The sequence below is a fragment of the Drosophila subobscura genome, chromosome J (genome assembly GCF_008121235.1).
Source record: "Drosophila subobscura isolate 14011-0131.10 chromosome J, UCBerk_Dsub_1.0, whole genome shotgun sequence".
Taxonomy (NCBI): domain Eukaryota; kingdom Metazoa; phylum Arthropoda; class Insecta; order Diptera; family Drosophilidae; genus Drosophila; species Drosophila subobscura.
The window spans coordinates 20,774,705-20,790,605 of NC_048532.1; the positions used below are offsets into that span (position 1 = coordinate 20,774,705).

Below are 15,901 nucleotides of genomic sequence, written 5' to 3' on the forward strand. Positions count from 1 at the left end.
CCCCCCCCCCCCAGCATTACCCACCCTGAGCACTCCAGTATATGGGAGCGAGTGAAAAGCAATTTTCGCTTGAATTGAGGATGTGGGCGTGGCCAGCAGGAAACGCGTTAATAAGCGGCGCCTCACAAAGTGTTAAACAAAAAAAGAGAGGAAAAAAAAACAACGCCCGACAAGATGAAACGAGAAATAACGAGGGAGAGCGGGATCGGGAGCAAACTCCAGTTGTTAATTGAAGTAACCAGAGGGAAAACAAGAGCCAAGACCCCAAAGAGAGATCTCTGACACGAGCAGAGACACAAAGCAAAGCAAAGAGCAATCACAAAGAGTGTAAAAGAGAGCCACAAGGGTTCTGTTCTCTTCTTTATTTCTGTGTTTTTGTGATTTCATTTGCATTTGCAATTGATTAATTACGAAATAAGTTAATAAAACCAAAGCATATTCAACTAAAAACCAACTAAAGGTTGCCATTACAGCCGAAATTCTTCAAGGCCTTCTGCTGTGTCAAGTTATGGCCCTGTTCTGTTGCATGCAACATCTGCATTCCAGCCAGAGAGAATTTCCCTTCGGTTTCTGTCCTGTCGGATGCTGTCAGTGTCTTGCGGATCTGTGAATGTAATTCCCTAAAAGACTCGTAAATATAAATCGAAAACAGCATCAGAAGGGGGACAGGACACACAGCACATCACATCTCTGGGCTTCCTGCGCTCATCTCCACTCCACTCGTTTGGGGCGGCGACTCTTCAAGTATTTATGCAACAGGTGTGCGCGCTTCCAGGCCTGCGCTGCTCTACGCAATCCGAGGGGGCCCTGCAATGCACTCATTCAGGTATTTATTGGCAAACTCCACCATTGACTGATCTATTTGAAGCGGGCTTACGGCTTACGGCATTCGGCATACGGCTTACGTCTTACGGCCCTAATTGGCAACTCATTAAAATAATTTTCGTGCAACGTGCAACGCAGCGCAACACTGGACAATGGACTTGAAGTCGTACCAAAGTTGTTTTGTTTTTTGGTCTTTATTTTTCTTTTTGCTGTGTTTGGCACAGCGCTTGGGGTTTGGGGGTTTTTTTTTTGTAGGTTTTTCCTGGAACTTTTAGGACTTGACACGGAGCAGAACTATTCTTCAGTTGTGCAGCTGTTTTCCATGGAACTGCAGCATGTTGCAGCACCGCCTGCTGTTCCGGCTGCCGAAAGATACATCCATCAGATACAAATGAGGGGGCCGGCAGACCGCAGATGGATGCTCTCCGTGGCTGCTCTGTGTTCCTCCGGCTCTCTGTCTGTCAGCAATTGTAATAATCGATCTGCATGGCAGAGAGATGATTGATGATGCCCCCAAACCCCACTCCATCGATGCGGTATGCCACGTATCTGGCTTAACAGGCTTGTTAATCTTTGTATCTCAAATGCCGAAAGCTATGCGACATAATTTCCAGCACATTATCGCATAATGCATTCGTTTTCCATATGCAAATTTGGTGCCAACACCACCTGCCATCTAATGTGCCGCAGCCTCTGCCAACTGCCACTACCCCCGCTGCCACCACACTCACAGCAACGTTTGTAAATCATTAAAATTGGCAACAGCCCACATTCGGAGGCGACTGCCTCCTGGCACTGCAGCTGCACCAGCAGCATGCAAAAAAACTGTCGCAAAGTTTTCCCATTTTGCATTGCATTTTGCCATTTTTTTGCCTGTTTTAATTGCCTGCCCCGTGAAAAATTCCGCTCAAACGAAACAGAAACTGAAACTGAAACAGAAACACAAACAGGCGGCTGTAACATTATCTAACATCGCGTATCGCGTATCGCCGGGTTTTGTGAATGGAGGAGTGAGTATGGAGGCGTGGCACTGGGGCCGGCGGCACTGGGTGGCTTGGGGGCTGGCTGTGCCGCATTTCGTGCCGAAATAAAAAGCCATCGACTGCACAAAGTACGACTCAATTAACAGTCCACACAATTAAATTAAATAGCGATCGCACTTGTGTGTGTGTGTGTGTGTGTGTGTGTGTGTGTGTGTGCTTCCAAATTGAGCAATTAAGAAATGATTTAGCGACAGTTTTGGGCAGCATTAACGTTGCCCGATAGGCGCACTTTTAATTGAATTTCAAATAAAATAGATACAAATTCAGCCAAAAAGAGGAGCTTATGAGAAGTGCAAGCGTTGGTTTTGAGTTTGTTTCTTTAACAATAAATAATACATAGAGAAATAACAACAATTCCCTTCTCTGATATTCTCTGTTTTATCTCCTTCCTTTGGTTCTCTTCTCTTTTATGTTTCTATGGCAAACAAATTTGAGTGAAGAACACCCTCGCCTCGCCATTTTGGGCGAAGTTCTCTATGCATTTTCCTAAATTATCCAACAATTGTTTTTCCTTTTTTTCGGGGGGGGGCTCTCCCCGGTTGTGCGGTGAAATTAAGTCATTAACTGAATGAAAACTGGGAATAAACAAACGGCTAATGACAGCCGATGGTCGTTCGGTGGCAACAACAGTAGCCGGTTTCGGTTTCTCTCACCTGCCAAAAAGGTAAAAAAAAAAAAACCCGCCCCCGGCGAGGGTAATTTTCCAACAAGAGCGACGTGGAATAACGTGTGGTATTGACCACAAATTAACAGTTGTAGCAATCGTCGTCTCCCCCCTGCCAACTGCGCTGCTGCTAGACAACGCCGAATGTTGGCCAGAAAAAATGTAACCAGAGGCAGCAGCACCAGCAGAGGCAGAGTCAGAGGCAGAGAGCTCTGCAGTGCGTAATTACGGTGCACATTACACAGACACACACGCACACAGCGCCCGAGAGTCGCATTTGCACTTAATTGTGGCGCTTAATTAGACCAAAAAGGTGCACAACAGACACAGAGAGAGCCACAGGAGCCATGGCCCAAAAACCAGACCCCAGACAATGCCCCAGAGCAAATGCTTCTGCCTGAAGAGGAGACTCTTGTGTGTGTGTCGTGTCTGTTTGAAGAGTGTTGCCAAATGCAACATTCAATTCGAAATGAACCCGTAAGAGTATTTACATGATAACCCACTCCTGCTGCTGCTGCTCCGCTCTCATTCCGCATTTGACAACTCAATTTTCCGTTTAATTGTTTTTTGTTAGCAATTCGCAGTTCGCCCGCTAATGATGAAGTCGCCCGCTCCCTGCCCCTTTGGATGCCCCACAGAGCGTTGCACTTGCACCCCCTTCCAGTTAAGTGGAGGTCTGTCCGGGAAAAAAAAGAAACAAACCTGAAAATTTGCCAAAAACCTCGAGAAATTTCATGTGAAATTCCATTCGAGAACTGAACTTCTGTTGAAAATTTTCGGCATATGTCGCATCTTTTGGCGCGCATTCCCCCCAATCCACAATCCAACATTTCAGTATCTGTATCTTGTATCTGGTGGCGCCGCCGCTGGGGGTCCTGCTCCTCCACTGATGCTGTCGCGGCGACTGCGGCTGCGCCAGCGCCTTTGGCTTTGCCTTCAATTTCATTTTTATTTCATTTTCGCTGACAATTTTGCAGCCGTTGACCAAACAAAATAAACGACAAAAAATGCATGCAAAAAAGGAAACAGCGAAGCTTGAGATACTCTTGGATACATAAATTATTGTTGCATGATAAGTTTACTCCTACGATCAAGATTAAATTGATGTAAATCGAAGGTAGAATCCCTTTGGGTTGCTGCTTCATGGATTTTAATTGGAATATACTTTATTCTGATTCATTTTCTGCCTGGCAGTGCATGGATACCCGACTTCAAAAGGGTATCCCACCTTTTTCCCAGTGCGTTTTTGTTAACGACTTGCAGAGACCTGAACTTCGGACGCATGTTGCACTTTGTTGTTCCTGTTGTTGTTCATTTGATTATCGCCACTGTCGGCATGTAATTTATTATATTGGCTTCAAGCCCCGACCCAAGCAGTATCCAACCGAACTGTCGCTGTGGCCTGGCCTGGACTGGCCCTCTTTTTTATGGCTTTAACCTTTTGCCAACCGCCGCGTTGCTGACATTATTTAATTTGTCATTTAATTTTTGTGCGTTTTTTTTGGAATTTTGTGAACGCATTCGGCTGCTTTCTTTCTTTCTTTCTGTCAGTCTGTCGGTATGTTTTTGGGGGGGTCTTCTGTTAACTGTTTTTTTGTTGTTTGCTCTCTTACGGCCATATGTTGTCCTCGCGAAAATTTGTACGAAAGTTTTGTAATGGAATATTTGCTATATGTGCGGATTCCACTGTGGATGGTTTGACTTTTGGCCCACATCTGCTGCTACTTCCTTATAAGCAGACACAGGGCTTCAATTGGCTCCGAGCAGGGGTTAAAGGTACCAAAGGATCGATAACGGATTGAGCAGAACTTTCACCAAAGCAAAGGGATAAGAATGGCTTCAATGATCTTTGAGATCTGTTAAGTATCCGTAAAACACAAGAATGACATTGGCAACTTTAAAATTCTGTTCCTTTAATTCTAGCTTTAAGTCGCGGCTTCTTCTCCTTTGGGTTGAGCACCCAGAGGGGGGGTTCTGGGACACTTTTTCACTTAAAAAATCTGCCAACTTGTGCAGAGAGTTTGCCAAGTTTTAGCCGCCTGCGACTTTGAATTACTCCACAATTTCCTTGCTGCCACCAGCTGCCTGCTGTTTGCCAGCAATCGCAGATACAGCAGATACAGCAGATACATATTGGCATAATGCCATTAAATGACGTTGACTTCTTGGCAAAGTAAGAGCCAAAATCTGTTGAGTGTCGGGAGTGTCGGGCGGCAGAATAAATTCAATTATGCAAAAGAGCAAGAAAATTCAATTTGCCAACTGGAGGCGAAGCATAGCCCGAGCAGACAGCAGAAAGAGAATGTGTCTCCCACTACCACTGACTGTCACTAGACAGTGCGTAGAATTAATGTAATGTCAACTGAAATTATTATTTATTTGCTTGCGACACGAGAGAAATAAAGTTTGTGCTCACACAATAGAAACATTGATTAATTGCTGAAAACAATTAGTGGAGTAACACGCTTTACGATTTTCTGAGGGGGAAAACCAGTGATAGATGATGACTACCCTGGGCATGACTAGGGTTACCACATAAATTAGACATAAGCCGAAAGAGATAGCGATCGCAGAAGCCGCGAAGAGAGTGGGAATTTTTTACCAAAATAAATAAAAAAGAAATGAATACAACAAAAATCACCATAATAGTTATCATTTTTAATAGGAAGCAGGCAGCCGCAGCGGTTTTAATTCTCATTTAATATGCAAAAGTCTTTGCCAGAATGTTGATTAGATTTCCATACCAATAATCGGCCATGCTATGCCACATCCCGCGTCGCATCGCGTCGCGTCGCGGCAAATGTCTCAATTGTGGGGCCACAACACAGCTGCAACTCTTGGAATTTGCATAACAATGCCAGCAAATTATCTACTAAACATTCTAGTAATTATGTCTGTGGGAATTATGCATATTTCAAAGATATTTCATGCCACAGAAGAGTGGCATCTCCGTCGCGTCCGCGGCTCATTTAATGTTTGAAAAACGTCTTAATTGAATTTCGGAATTCGGGAATTTCTTTGGAAAGCCAGAGCAGGCCAGATAGAAACCTTTTAGCCATTCAATTCAGGGCCTATTCTCTGCCACAAATTGAAATATTTAAATGTCATGTGGCATCAAGGCAGCAGCGGGGCCTATTGGCAGAAGGTGACAACAGTGTTTGGGTTTTGTGTTTTGTATATGCCACATGGCACACGATTTTTCAGGTCAGATCCGATCCCCGTCGCTACGTTTTCTTGATCTTTATCTATGGGTTCGCTCGCTCGCTCGTTTGCTCCCCAAAATGTTGCCCTTTTGCTCATTAGGTTTATCACACAAAACATTTCACCTTCACTTCGGTTTCGTTGCCAGCAAAAGGACTTTAAGGGGTCGGGGGACTACAGGTAATATTCGAGTATCTGTGTATCTAATGCCGCCGCGGCAGGTAAATAAAGTTTCAGTTTCAGTTCCTGTTTACGAGTTTTCGAGGTTTTTTTCTTTCTTTTTAGTGCCACATGATAAATGTTGTCGCCGCTGTCTCCCCTGTCTACCGTGTCCCCTCCTCCCCTGCTTTGTAATTCTCAGGTGTTTTTCTGTTGTCGCTTCTTAAAAAGAATTTCAGTTTCTTAAGGGGCATGGAATCAGTGGCAAGATGTATTCATTTCAATGATTTCTCTATTCAAATGTGATTCACAATTAATCAAAGTTAATTCTAGAGTTCCTTGCTGCTCCCCTTCCTCCCCGCGAGGGATTTTACATTAGTTTCTGTTGAAAAGTTGGTCTCTGATTAATTGAGTTTTTCCTTGAGCAAAAATTGCATTAAGTTTTCCTTGAAGATTTCCCACTTTTGCAACTCTCAAATGGAATGGAACCATTCGATAGGAACAAAAACTTTGGCATTCGAATGACAAATGGAAGCCGCAGGAAAAGGGAGGAAGGCAACCCATAGGAATGCGTGAGCCTTTTCCCAAGTAAAAAGGGGGCTAAAAAGGCTCGAGGGACTGAGAGGAGTGGATGGAGGGCCGGCCGCATGGAGGCGTGTCACAGTACATATTTTACAATATTTATTGCTTAGGCGAACAACAACAACTTTTTGCCTGAAAAGTTGAATTTTAATTAGTTTTTGTTGATTTGCCGCATTTCGCATTTCCATGGAAAAACTTCTTCTGCGCCGCACAAATATACATACATATATAAATCTTTTGTGTGTGTGCCACACCCACTACCATGGGCTTTGCCCTAATTTGTGTGTCGCGAACTTTATGGGCTGAAAACTTGGGACTTCTGATTCGAATTTGTGTGGATTTAATGAAGCGCAAATCAACATTTGAATATCAGCTACAAAATGTCCGCAGATGAATATTTCTTTGGGATGCCACGTTAATTGGTGCAGAAAGCTAGCTGTTTTTTTTTATTGTCTGGAAAAAGATATTTTTTATGAGGCACCCAAAGGCTCAAAGCCAAAGAAATCTGAATGTTTTATTTATGAGCCCTAGAATTGAAGAATATTTTTGGATTGCCATTTGGGAAATGTATACAATTCTTGTTCAAGGGGACACGCCCACTCTAGGCCCCAAGCACCAAATGGAAAATGTTTGTTTCCCCTCGTTGATTATTTATATGGGACATTAGGTTAATCTGATGGATACACCCATTCGTACTTTTCCTCTAGAAATTCTTTTAATAGTTTTCGGTCAATGGATTTGAGATTGGGTTTGAGGTGTTTTCGTTTCGTTTGGTTCATGGAAATGATAGATGCGAATATTGTTGATACTATTTGCCTTGAATTAAAGAGTTTTTATCTGTAACTTAACTATTTTTCCGAATCAGGTTTTTCTAGAGCTAACTTTTCCCCCACCTCTTATCACACAATCAACTGTCTGTGGAGTTCTCCTATCTACTTTCCCATAAATAAATAAAATAAACATAACTGTTGACACACACACAATAATAAAACTCCTCAAATAAATAAAACTGGGTAAACCGAAAGTCAAGTCAAAGTCAAATGCCTAAATGCCATAGTAAAAGACAATTAAACAAACAAGAGAGGCAATCGTAAAATTTGTAGAGCGAGAGAGAGAGAGAGAAAACACAAAACAGAGACACACATTTTACTGTTTTACCGTTGATCCATATCTCGTCTCGACATCCAGTCCAAACGCACTGCCTATGCAGCGGCCATGCAAATGCAAAATGTAACCAAAGGACGGAGGGAGAATGAGGGAATGCGAGAGTGAGATATCAAGGCACGATCGAGGCAACAGTTACATACACGAGTCTTATCTGCATTCGTCATCTCGCTTAATCAAAATTTAAACAGTAGAAACAGGCAACAATGTCTCATAAAATAGAAGAAACAAAAACAAATAAAAAACCTAGCAAATGAAATACAATCCAAAGTAGGGCTGACCAGGTAGGGGAGTCGTAAAAACATATTTGAAATGAAATTAGTTGAACATTTAGGTGTTAAGAGTAAACAAAGGGTGGGGCCTCAGTGCGATTGTGCGGGGAGTGAGGACACAGGAGCGGAATTGCTGTCGCTGTCGTTGGCTCTGGGCTCTGTCATTGCTGTCGTTTTCAGTTCATAAAAATGTTTTTTATGATCTTTGACCAGACAGCACAAAAATAAACCCACTGCCCCTCGAGAATGACGTCTTAATGAATAGAAATCGGCTGAAGGTTGCCTCCCTCAACCTCCTGCCACCTGCCACCTGTTGGCAGGAGTTTAAGACAATTGAGGCCACGATTCTTAGAGAGAATTGGCCTTCTCCGGACTGCATTTTATTGTAATTTATAATTTCATTGCCTGATCTTTGGGGGCTACGAATGGAAATCGTGTGCTGGAATGGCAGCTACGATTTCACCTACATTTTAATTTAATTTACTTTCCATTTGCATGTCAGTCCGAATGGCAGAGTGCGGTAGTTGGAGGAGTAAGTATGTACTAGTTAGAGCCATTAAGTGGTTAGTTTAGGAGGCCTGCTACATTAGTGGATGAATGCATGAGCCAATCATTAAAGTTGGAAGCTAATTAAATTGCTGCAAAATAGAGAACAAAATTTCTCCTTCATTTCCCATTCGGCCACCCACTCAAATCAATTCCATTCCACTCCATTCGTTGCATTGCACTGACCCCGAAAGGCCACTCAACAGCAGTGCAGCATTTTCCTGGACAAATTTAATACTAGCTGACGCCCATAATTATCCACACTCGTGGATTTTCAATTGGGCGAAATTTATATGCATTTCGTCTCATTAGTAAATTTTGAAATTTTCACTTGATTTCCACACTAAAAATACTCGTTCACCCACACACACAGACACGCCCCAAAAGACAGCATTTGGTCGCCGTCTCAATGCGAAATTTCATAAGTTTTTCATTTAGTTTTTTCCTCCTCCCTTCCTCCCATTTGCTAATGAGGCGAAAAAATTGATTTTGAACAAATGTGGGAATGGTGGTGTCTGCTGTCTGCTGTTTATGTTTTGTGGCATGAAAACTGAGTCTACAATTTCCTTTGATGTCGCTGCGTCTCACCCCCACAAAAGAAGAGACAATGTTTGTCTGCTGCTGACGTTTGCTGCCTCCTTCTTTGATCTTCAATCGTGTGGCAGGCAGGCAGGCAGGCATAGCCCCAAAGGCAGACACGGACTGGGAGTCGGATATCGTTTCAAAAAATAATTAGTAAACGAATGAAACGAAATGAAACAACATAAATTGTGATTAAAAGAGTGCCAACTATTTTAATCAGCATTTCAGCAATTCCATTAGTTATTCCCTCCCTTCAGGCCCGCATCTTCTGAAGAGTCTCTGTGTGTGGTCTTCCCAGACAGATAGGGAGAGATATATGCATACCCCCCCTATGGCAGGGATCGCCTTGCCTTAATTGATTAAAAAAAAGGGCACAGAGAATCCATAAAGAGAAGGAGGAACGACGGACGGCTGATGCGCTGCTGGCACAATAAAAATGCAAGCAAAATGTAAACAAAAGTTAAAAATATTATGGAAAATATCTCAAAACCAACACACACACACACATAAACAGATAAACAGAGAGGGAGAATTATCATAATTCTGTTGCACTTTTCTGTCGATCTTTTTGTTTATCTTTTTACCACATAAAAAGCCAGAAGAGAAAACGTTGGAAACGAAGCAGAAATAATGGTAAATTCCATGAAAATAGCAAATAAGATTCTCACTTCACCCGTGCACCCCTTTCGGACGGATTGGGAATGGCGCGGGCAGGGATTGCTGTGTGTTTTGTTGGCCTTTTTATGTGCTTCAGGCCACAGTGCGTTTTGCTGCTGCTGCAACAATTATACGAGTCACAGAGCACACAAAAAGCAGCAGAAAAACAGCAGAGGAAAAGCAGAAGAAAAACATAGAACAAAAAACACTCGAAGAATCCATCCACTCATTTCCGTTCACAGATTTGAATATTTCTGAATGCGAAACAAAAAACGAACGGAATCACATTGCTTGCGGTTTTAGCATAAATTTCATAATCATAATCTTCAGATTAGTCATGTATTTTATGGTGCTAACGAGGCATGAGTCCCCGATGGAATCCCCATGAGTCAATGGTCAGCCAAGGCGATGATAAACGAAGCGGAAAATGTGGGAAATGGCCTAGGAAGAAGATGAAGATTGATCGTAATAGAAGAAGATTGCTAAAACTGTGATGAAAAACTGAGGGAAGTTGTATTTCGAATGGAATTTTGTAATATTTCCATTAATTTGAAGAGATTTTTCAGGGTAAGCTGTAACTTAAAGTCCTTTAAGAAGAGTCTTTGGTACCCTGCCACTTCTTTTAGAGAGAAGCAGCATCATCTGCTGAGAAAAAACACATAACTTTTTAAATGGCATAAATCTGGCTATAAATAATTCCATCTACCAATGTGGAAGTATTTATGCCGTAGCCAGGACAATGTGGCAGGCGAGGAGCTCGCTTCTGTTCGATTGTAATGCTTTATGCCTCGAAAAATCAGCAACTTAAATAAATTTATTTGAATTTATTCCGCCACAACAATAAAAATATAGAAAAATAGGCAGCGGCACAACGGAAGGAAGTAGCCCATGCCCCCGTGCCCCTCAAACAGCTGCTGCTTTTGTGGCACTGACTGACTAGGGCTTTTCCCTACCTCTCTCTCTCTCTCTCTCTCGATTGTTCCCCTGGATATACTCGTATTTGTTGTTGCAATAAAACATTTATTCAACAGCCGCACAAAAGTCAAGCACGAGTCCTTTTTTTTTTGGGTCTTCGAGACCTTTCCTTTTTATTGCGGGTATTGTGTGTGCCACAAATTGTTGTAAATATTTGCGGAATATAGAAATTGTTACCCTTTATATCCAGCTATTATGGGCTATATGGAGGGTGGTGTAGAGCGGTGTGAGGGGTGCGGGTGTGGTGGCATAAATTATACAAAATATGTTGTTGAAATTATCAGGCGGTTAACTTAATCCCACGGCCATAAAGAAAAAATATATGCGACCGATACGTGTCGAGTGGCTAAACGAGGGCTTTGGGGATTAACATAGGCAAAGGCCCATACAAAAAGCAGGGGAATATTATTCCATTCTATTATTGAAATGGTTCTATGAAGAGCCAAAATGAGAGCCTTTAGCAGAGGGAACAGCTCCTCTCTTGGAAATTGATACTTTGCGGAGCAAATCTTTCAGCTTTCGATCTTCGATCGAAGATAAATAAATAAAATTAAAGGAAACTAACCAAGAAACTCAACTTTCGATCGATGATTTAATTTCTAGGGAGATTTAATAATAATAATGGATGATGAAGTCAAATCAAACCATTGCCAAACTCTCTCTGGGATTCACTTATAAATGTCTCTATTTGTGCACAGTCCCAACGTAAACCTCAATACAATCATCCAATATTATATGGCCCAACCCCTAACGAGCTCTCTGTTGGACTCAAACTTCCAACCGAAACTTCAATTTATAATAAAGACATTTAGGCGGGGGTCGAATCTGGTATTTGCCGTGAGTTTTGCTTTTGCTTTTGTATTTGTATTTGTGTCTGTTTCGTATTTTGTGTTCTGTTGGGAATTGGCATAGAGCGTGGGGAATTATATTTCCCAGAAATGTGTCGCTTGAAAGCTCTTTTTCTACCTCGCCGGCCTGGCATTTTGTGTTGTCGAATTTTGCATGCCATTTGATTAATTGCCATGCAAATTATGGTGTAAATATAATAACATTTTATTCAGCTGTCAATTGTGTGGCAGAGAGCCGAGAAAACGAAACAAAGCAAGGCCTAGACATGGGCACGACATGCAAAAACTCAATTTAGAGCCACAGACAGAATCAGAGGTAGAGCCGCAGAGCCACAGAGCCGTACAGCTCCCCCAAGCCCCTGTGATGAAGCGAAGTGAATGGCAATTCGCTGCAGTCTCCAGGAGGCACGACTTTTTCCTGCCCCATTCGAGGGTATCTGTAGAGCCGAAACGAACCGCAAAACAAAGCTAAGCTTCACAAAATTGAGACATTAGTCAAATTTTTTTGTGCAAAAACTTTTTTCACAGAGAGCGGCTGGGCAGCGGCTAATCCCTTTGCCAAAAGGGGCAGCCCGCAGGTACTTCCATGGAAGCGAGGAGGCCAGTTCCCTGTCCAGTGGAGTGGCGAGTGTTGCAAATTAGTTGACACGTCGTTTTGGGGCACACACAAACACAAGCGCACAAGCACACACACAAACACACACACACTGGGGAACAGGAAACATCCACAGCAGACATTTGGCGCGACAAACAGACGCCTCTCTGGACGGGTAGAGGAGTCGGCATGAATAAAGTCATTTCCATTCCATTCCTGGATTCCATATGATGCATGCCGCACTATGCCCTCCTCCACCCCTCCCTCTCCCCACTCACAACTCCACACTCTATGGTGCTCCGCTCTCTGCTCTATAATTAGCCTCTAATAACGCAAGGGGCACCCATCGGCAGGCCTGAACCGAACCTGGGGTTTCGTTTTGGAGCTCTCCGCTGCTCGCTGCTTTTGGCCCGCAGTTCGTTTTTTTTTCTTCTTTCTACTGCGACTATAATGACTTCCAATTTGCCCTGAAAAGCGATTCCTGGAAATCAAATACTCGCAAACGGCTAAATGCCATGCCATATCCCACACATCCCCCGTAACCCGAAAGAGTGAACTCCCCTTTCCACTCCGTACCATGTGGATTCCATGTTGGTACGTCTGATGGTCGATGAATGGCTGGGATGGTTGGTTGGATGGTGACGGCTCCAAGCGGTCATTTGGCATTCACTTTGTGTTTTATTATTACTTGATTTCGGAGATGGGTTGATGGGGGGGAGGGGGCTTTCTTGTGGAAAGTTGGTGAAATTTGCATTTAAGGAAACTAAATGAAGTAAGTTTTTTAATGAGAGACGAGCTTTTCCTTGAATTTCCTTGCGTTTTCCTAGTGACTCAAAGGATCTAATGAAAGGGTTCAACGGAAAGTCTCTCCCTCTGAATTCCGTTTTCAATGAGAAACAATTGAGAATTGGTTTGGGCTTCACTTTTATGGCAAATTGCTGGGACTTTGACTTGAATTATTTCTTATTTTTCCTTGGAAAGTCATTCCTTTACTTTCCTTCTTAATTTCTTCAATGATTCATTCAAGATTCATCTAGAAATCGACCTGTAAAATTAATTTCTAATGAAAGGGCAGGGCAATCCATATATTTCCTTCCGTTTTTTTTGTTTGTAGTTCCCTTCAACTCTTCCTGCCTGGGTTCTCAGATAAATTAAAGAGTTCTCTGTGATTCTCCGACTCTCTTTGGCAGAGCATCCTCTATCGTATCTGGCATCGCTTCTGCCTGCAACACGCCCACTGCTTTATATTTTCATAAAATTTTCCTCATCTAAGGAGACGCCTCCGCCTCGGCGACTTCTCAGCGACTGCGGACTGGGGGGTTTCCTTTTACAAGCGCAGAGACAAATGACTGGCGATGTGGCAGGGCGATAGTGCAGCAGGAGGAGGAGACACATAACTGGGAAGGGGAACCAACGCCTAAGAGCTGCCACAAAGAGTTATGTGCAGAAATTAAATTTGCAAATGCTGCAAAGGGAACGGGGAACGGGGTACGGGGTACGGAGAACAGGGAACGGGTTAAGGGCGCTCCCTGCCCTGCCGAAAAGCAATCGCGAGGCATGCAACACACGCCCCAAAACATCAGTTTGATAAATTGATATCAGCGATCGATGCACAACACACGAGGATGTTGTGCCCCCAAAGATTATTGTCTTTTTTAATTGAAAAAACGTTTAAACGCAAGCAAGGGATCTGGCATCCCCTCCGATCCTTTCCACTTACCTATCGAACCATCCAATGAGTAGGCATTCCGCTGCCATGCCCACGTGCATAGATCACAGGTGGTCAAACCATCAGCGGCTACGCTTTCATCCAGAAACGGTGGACGCGGCGGTGGCGGCACAAAATGTCCATTCCACAGCCCATTCTCGCTGGCATCGAACGCCAGCGGCGAGTCGAAGGTGTCCACCTCGATGGCATTGGCCCACCAGTCGTCATCTAGGGGATTGTATCCACCGCCACCAGCGATGGATCTGGCACCGTCCGGGTCTGGCGTTGGTGGCATTGGCGGCGCTGGCACTTGGCTTTCTGACAGCGAATCCAAACGGGAATTGGGGAACACGGAGCGCATCGTTGTGGTGCCAGCGGCAGCCGCAGCAGCATCCTGATAAATGTCCGCGCCGCCAGCAGCGGGCAGACGTTGAAACATTTTCTATGCCTCAAGCGCAGAGAAGACGTTGCCTCAAACGGATCTCATGGTGCCGCACTCTCTGCAAAAGGAGATTTAGAAAATCAAACCAAAAATTATTAATAAATATTGGCAAATATTGTCAAATTTGTTGGCCCCAAAAAGAAAAACCTGCCGCTGCTGCTGCTGGGGCAACTTTAACTCTTTTTTGAAAGTTGTTTGGCCTGCACATTGCTGCTGGTGGAATATCCTTATATGTATAACATATACCCCGACCTCATAAGCTATGGGCACCCCCAGCCACAAGACCTATGCTGTACGTACTATAAACGATACGGGTTCCACCCCAATTAATAATTCCACAATAAAGACTTTAAATTGCCCAGCGATCAACATTGTTTTGGGGCGTGGCAGATGGCTATATCCCCCCTCCCATGGGTGACTGTGACTATGCAAACAGAGTCCGCCGCCTTTGGGTGGACTGACAGACAGACAGGTTTTACCCAAAAAGTTTGCCTCCACCTTGCCACGCCCCGCCCCGCGTCGACACACATTAATCAGCCCAAAAAGAAAAGCCACAAGGCGGGTACATGGTTGACACTAATGAAGTTTCCTAACAAGATTACAGAAATATGATAAAAATAATAATAATACAAAAAATACATGGTAAATATTCAAGAAATAAATCAGCATTAAAAGAGCAACCAAAGATTTGCGGCTGCTTCTGTGCTTGCATTTTTGTTTACACTACGACTCGAATGCGATAAGCGATGCAATAAATGCAACAAAAAAGACCAACAACATTTCGTAAGTCGCAATTTGTTCCTTCCTCTGCTTCCCCACTTCGATCGTGTCACCTACGCTCGCTCGCAGCAGTACACAGTACCGCAATTCCTTCATTGGAGTTGCGCTCTCTCTCTCTCTCTCACTGCAATTCGCACCACAAGGCGACGACACGTAGGCGCTCCTGCCTACGCACTATGGGAGCTTGTGTCTTCAAAAACGGTAACTCTTCGCTTTCTTCAGGCAAAGCCTGCACTCAAATTTTGAGACGCTCTTGATTCGAAAGTGCCCATGGTGCGTCTCTCGTTTTCGGCCATGCATATGAACTAACTAACGGAACCCTTACTTTGCTGCGTTGTTTCTGTGTTTGCCTTTACTCTTCTCCACTACCTCTTGCATGTCTATCTCCATGGCTATGCATACCCTTCCCTTACTCTTCCTTTGCATTACTCCCACAAATAAATCAACATTAAATGAGCCACTGGCCAGCACGGACCAAAATAATCGCATTTGTAGTTCAATGGGTCAGCAGAGTTGGAAAAAAAAGTGAAACTCCAAACGGCAGACAAATGTGCTAATCAAAGAGACGGCCATCGGCAGCACACAGACAAAACCCACACAGATCATCTAAGCCGAAATTATATATCTTTTCACTGTGATTTATAAGCCGGCAATTACAACCTCTGATCGCCTGATCGACCATTATGCAAAAAAGAGAAGAAAAAAAATCCATTCAAACAATGGAAACTTTGTAAGAAAATAGTGAATAAATGCGAGAAAACAAAGAGAAATACCGAAATACTGAAATACCGAAATCATTTATCATAATCACTGTGATTGATTCCGTTGAGGAAAAAAAATCAAAAATATCACAAGTGA

At 43.4% G+C, this 15,901-nt stretch overlaps 1 protein-coding gene across 1 annotated transcript in view; it reads right to left on the reverse strand.

Moving 5' to 3' along the window:
* LOC117895647 overlaps positions 1-15,901 on the reverse strand; it is a 63,711-nt gene that overhangs the window by 11,610 nt on the left and 36,200 nt on the right. The window contains exon 3 of the mRNA XM_034803430.1: positions 13,834-14,321. Coding sequence (XP_034659321.1) covers positions 13,834-14,260 — 427 coding nt within the window. The 5' untranslated portion in view covers positions 14,261-14,321. The remainder of the gene's footprint in view (positions 1-13,833; positions 14,322-15,901) is intronic.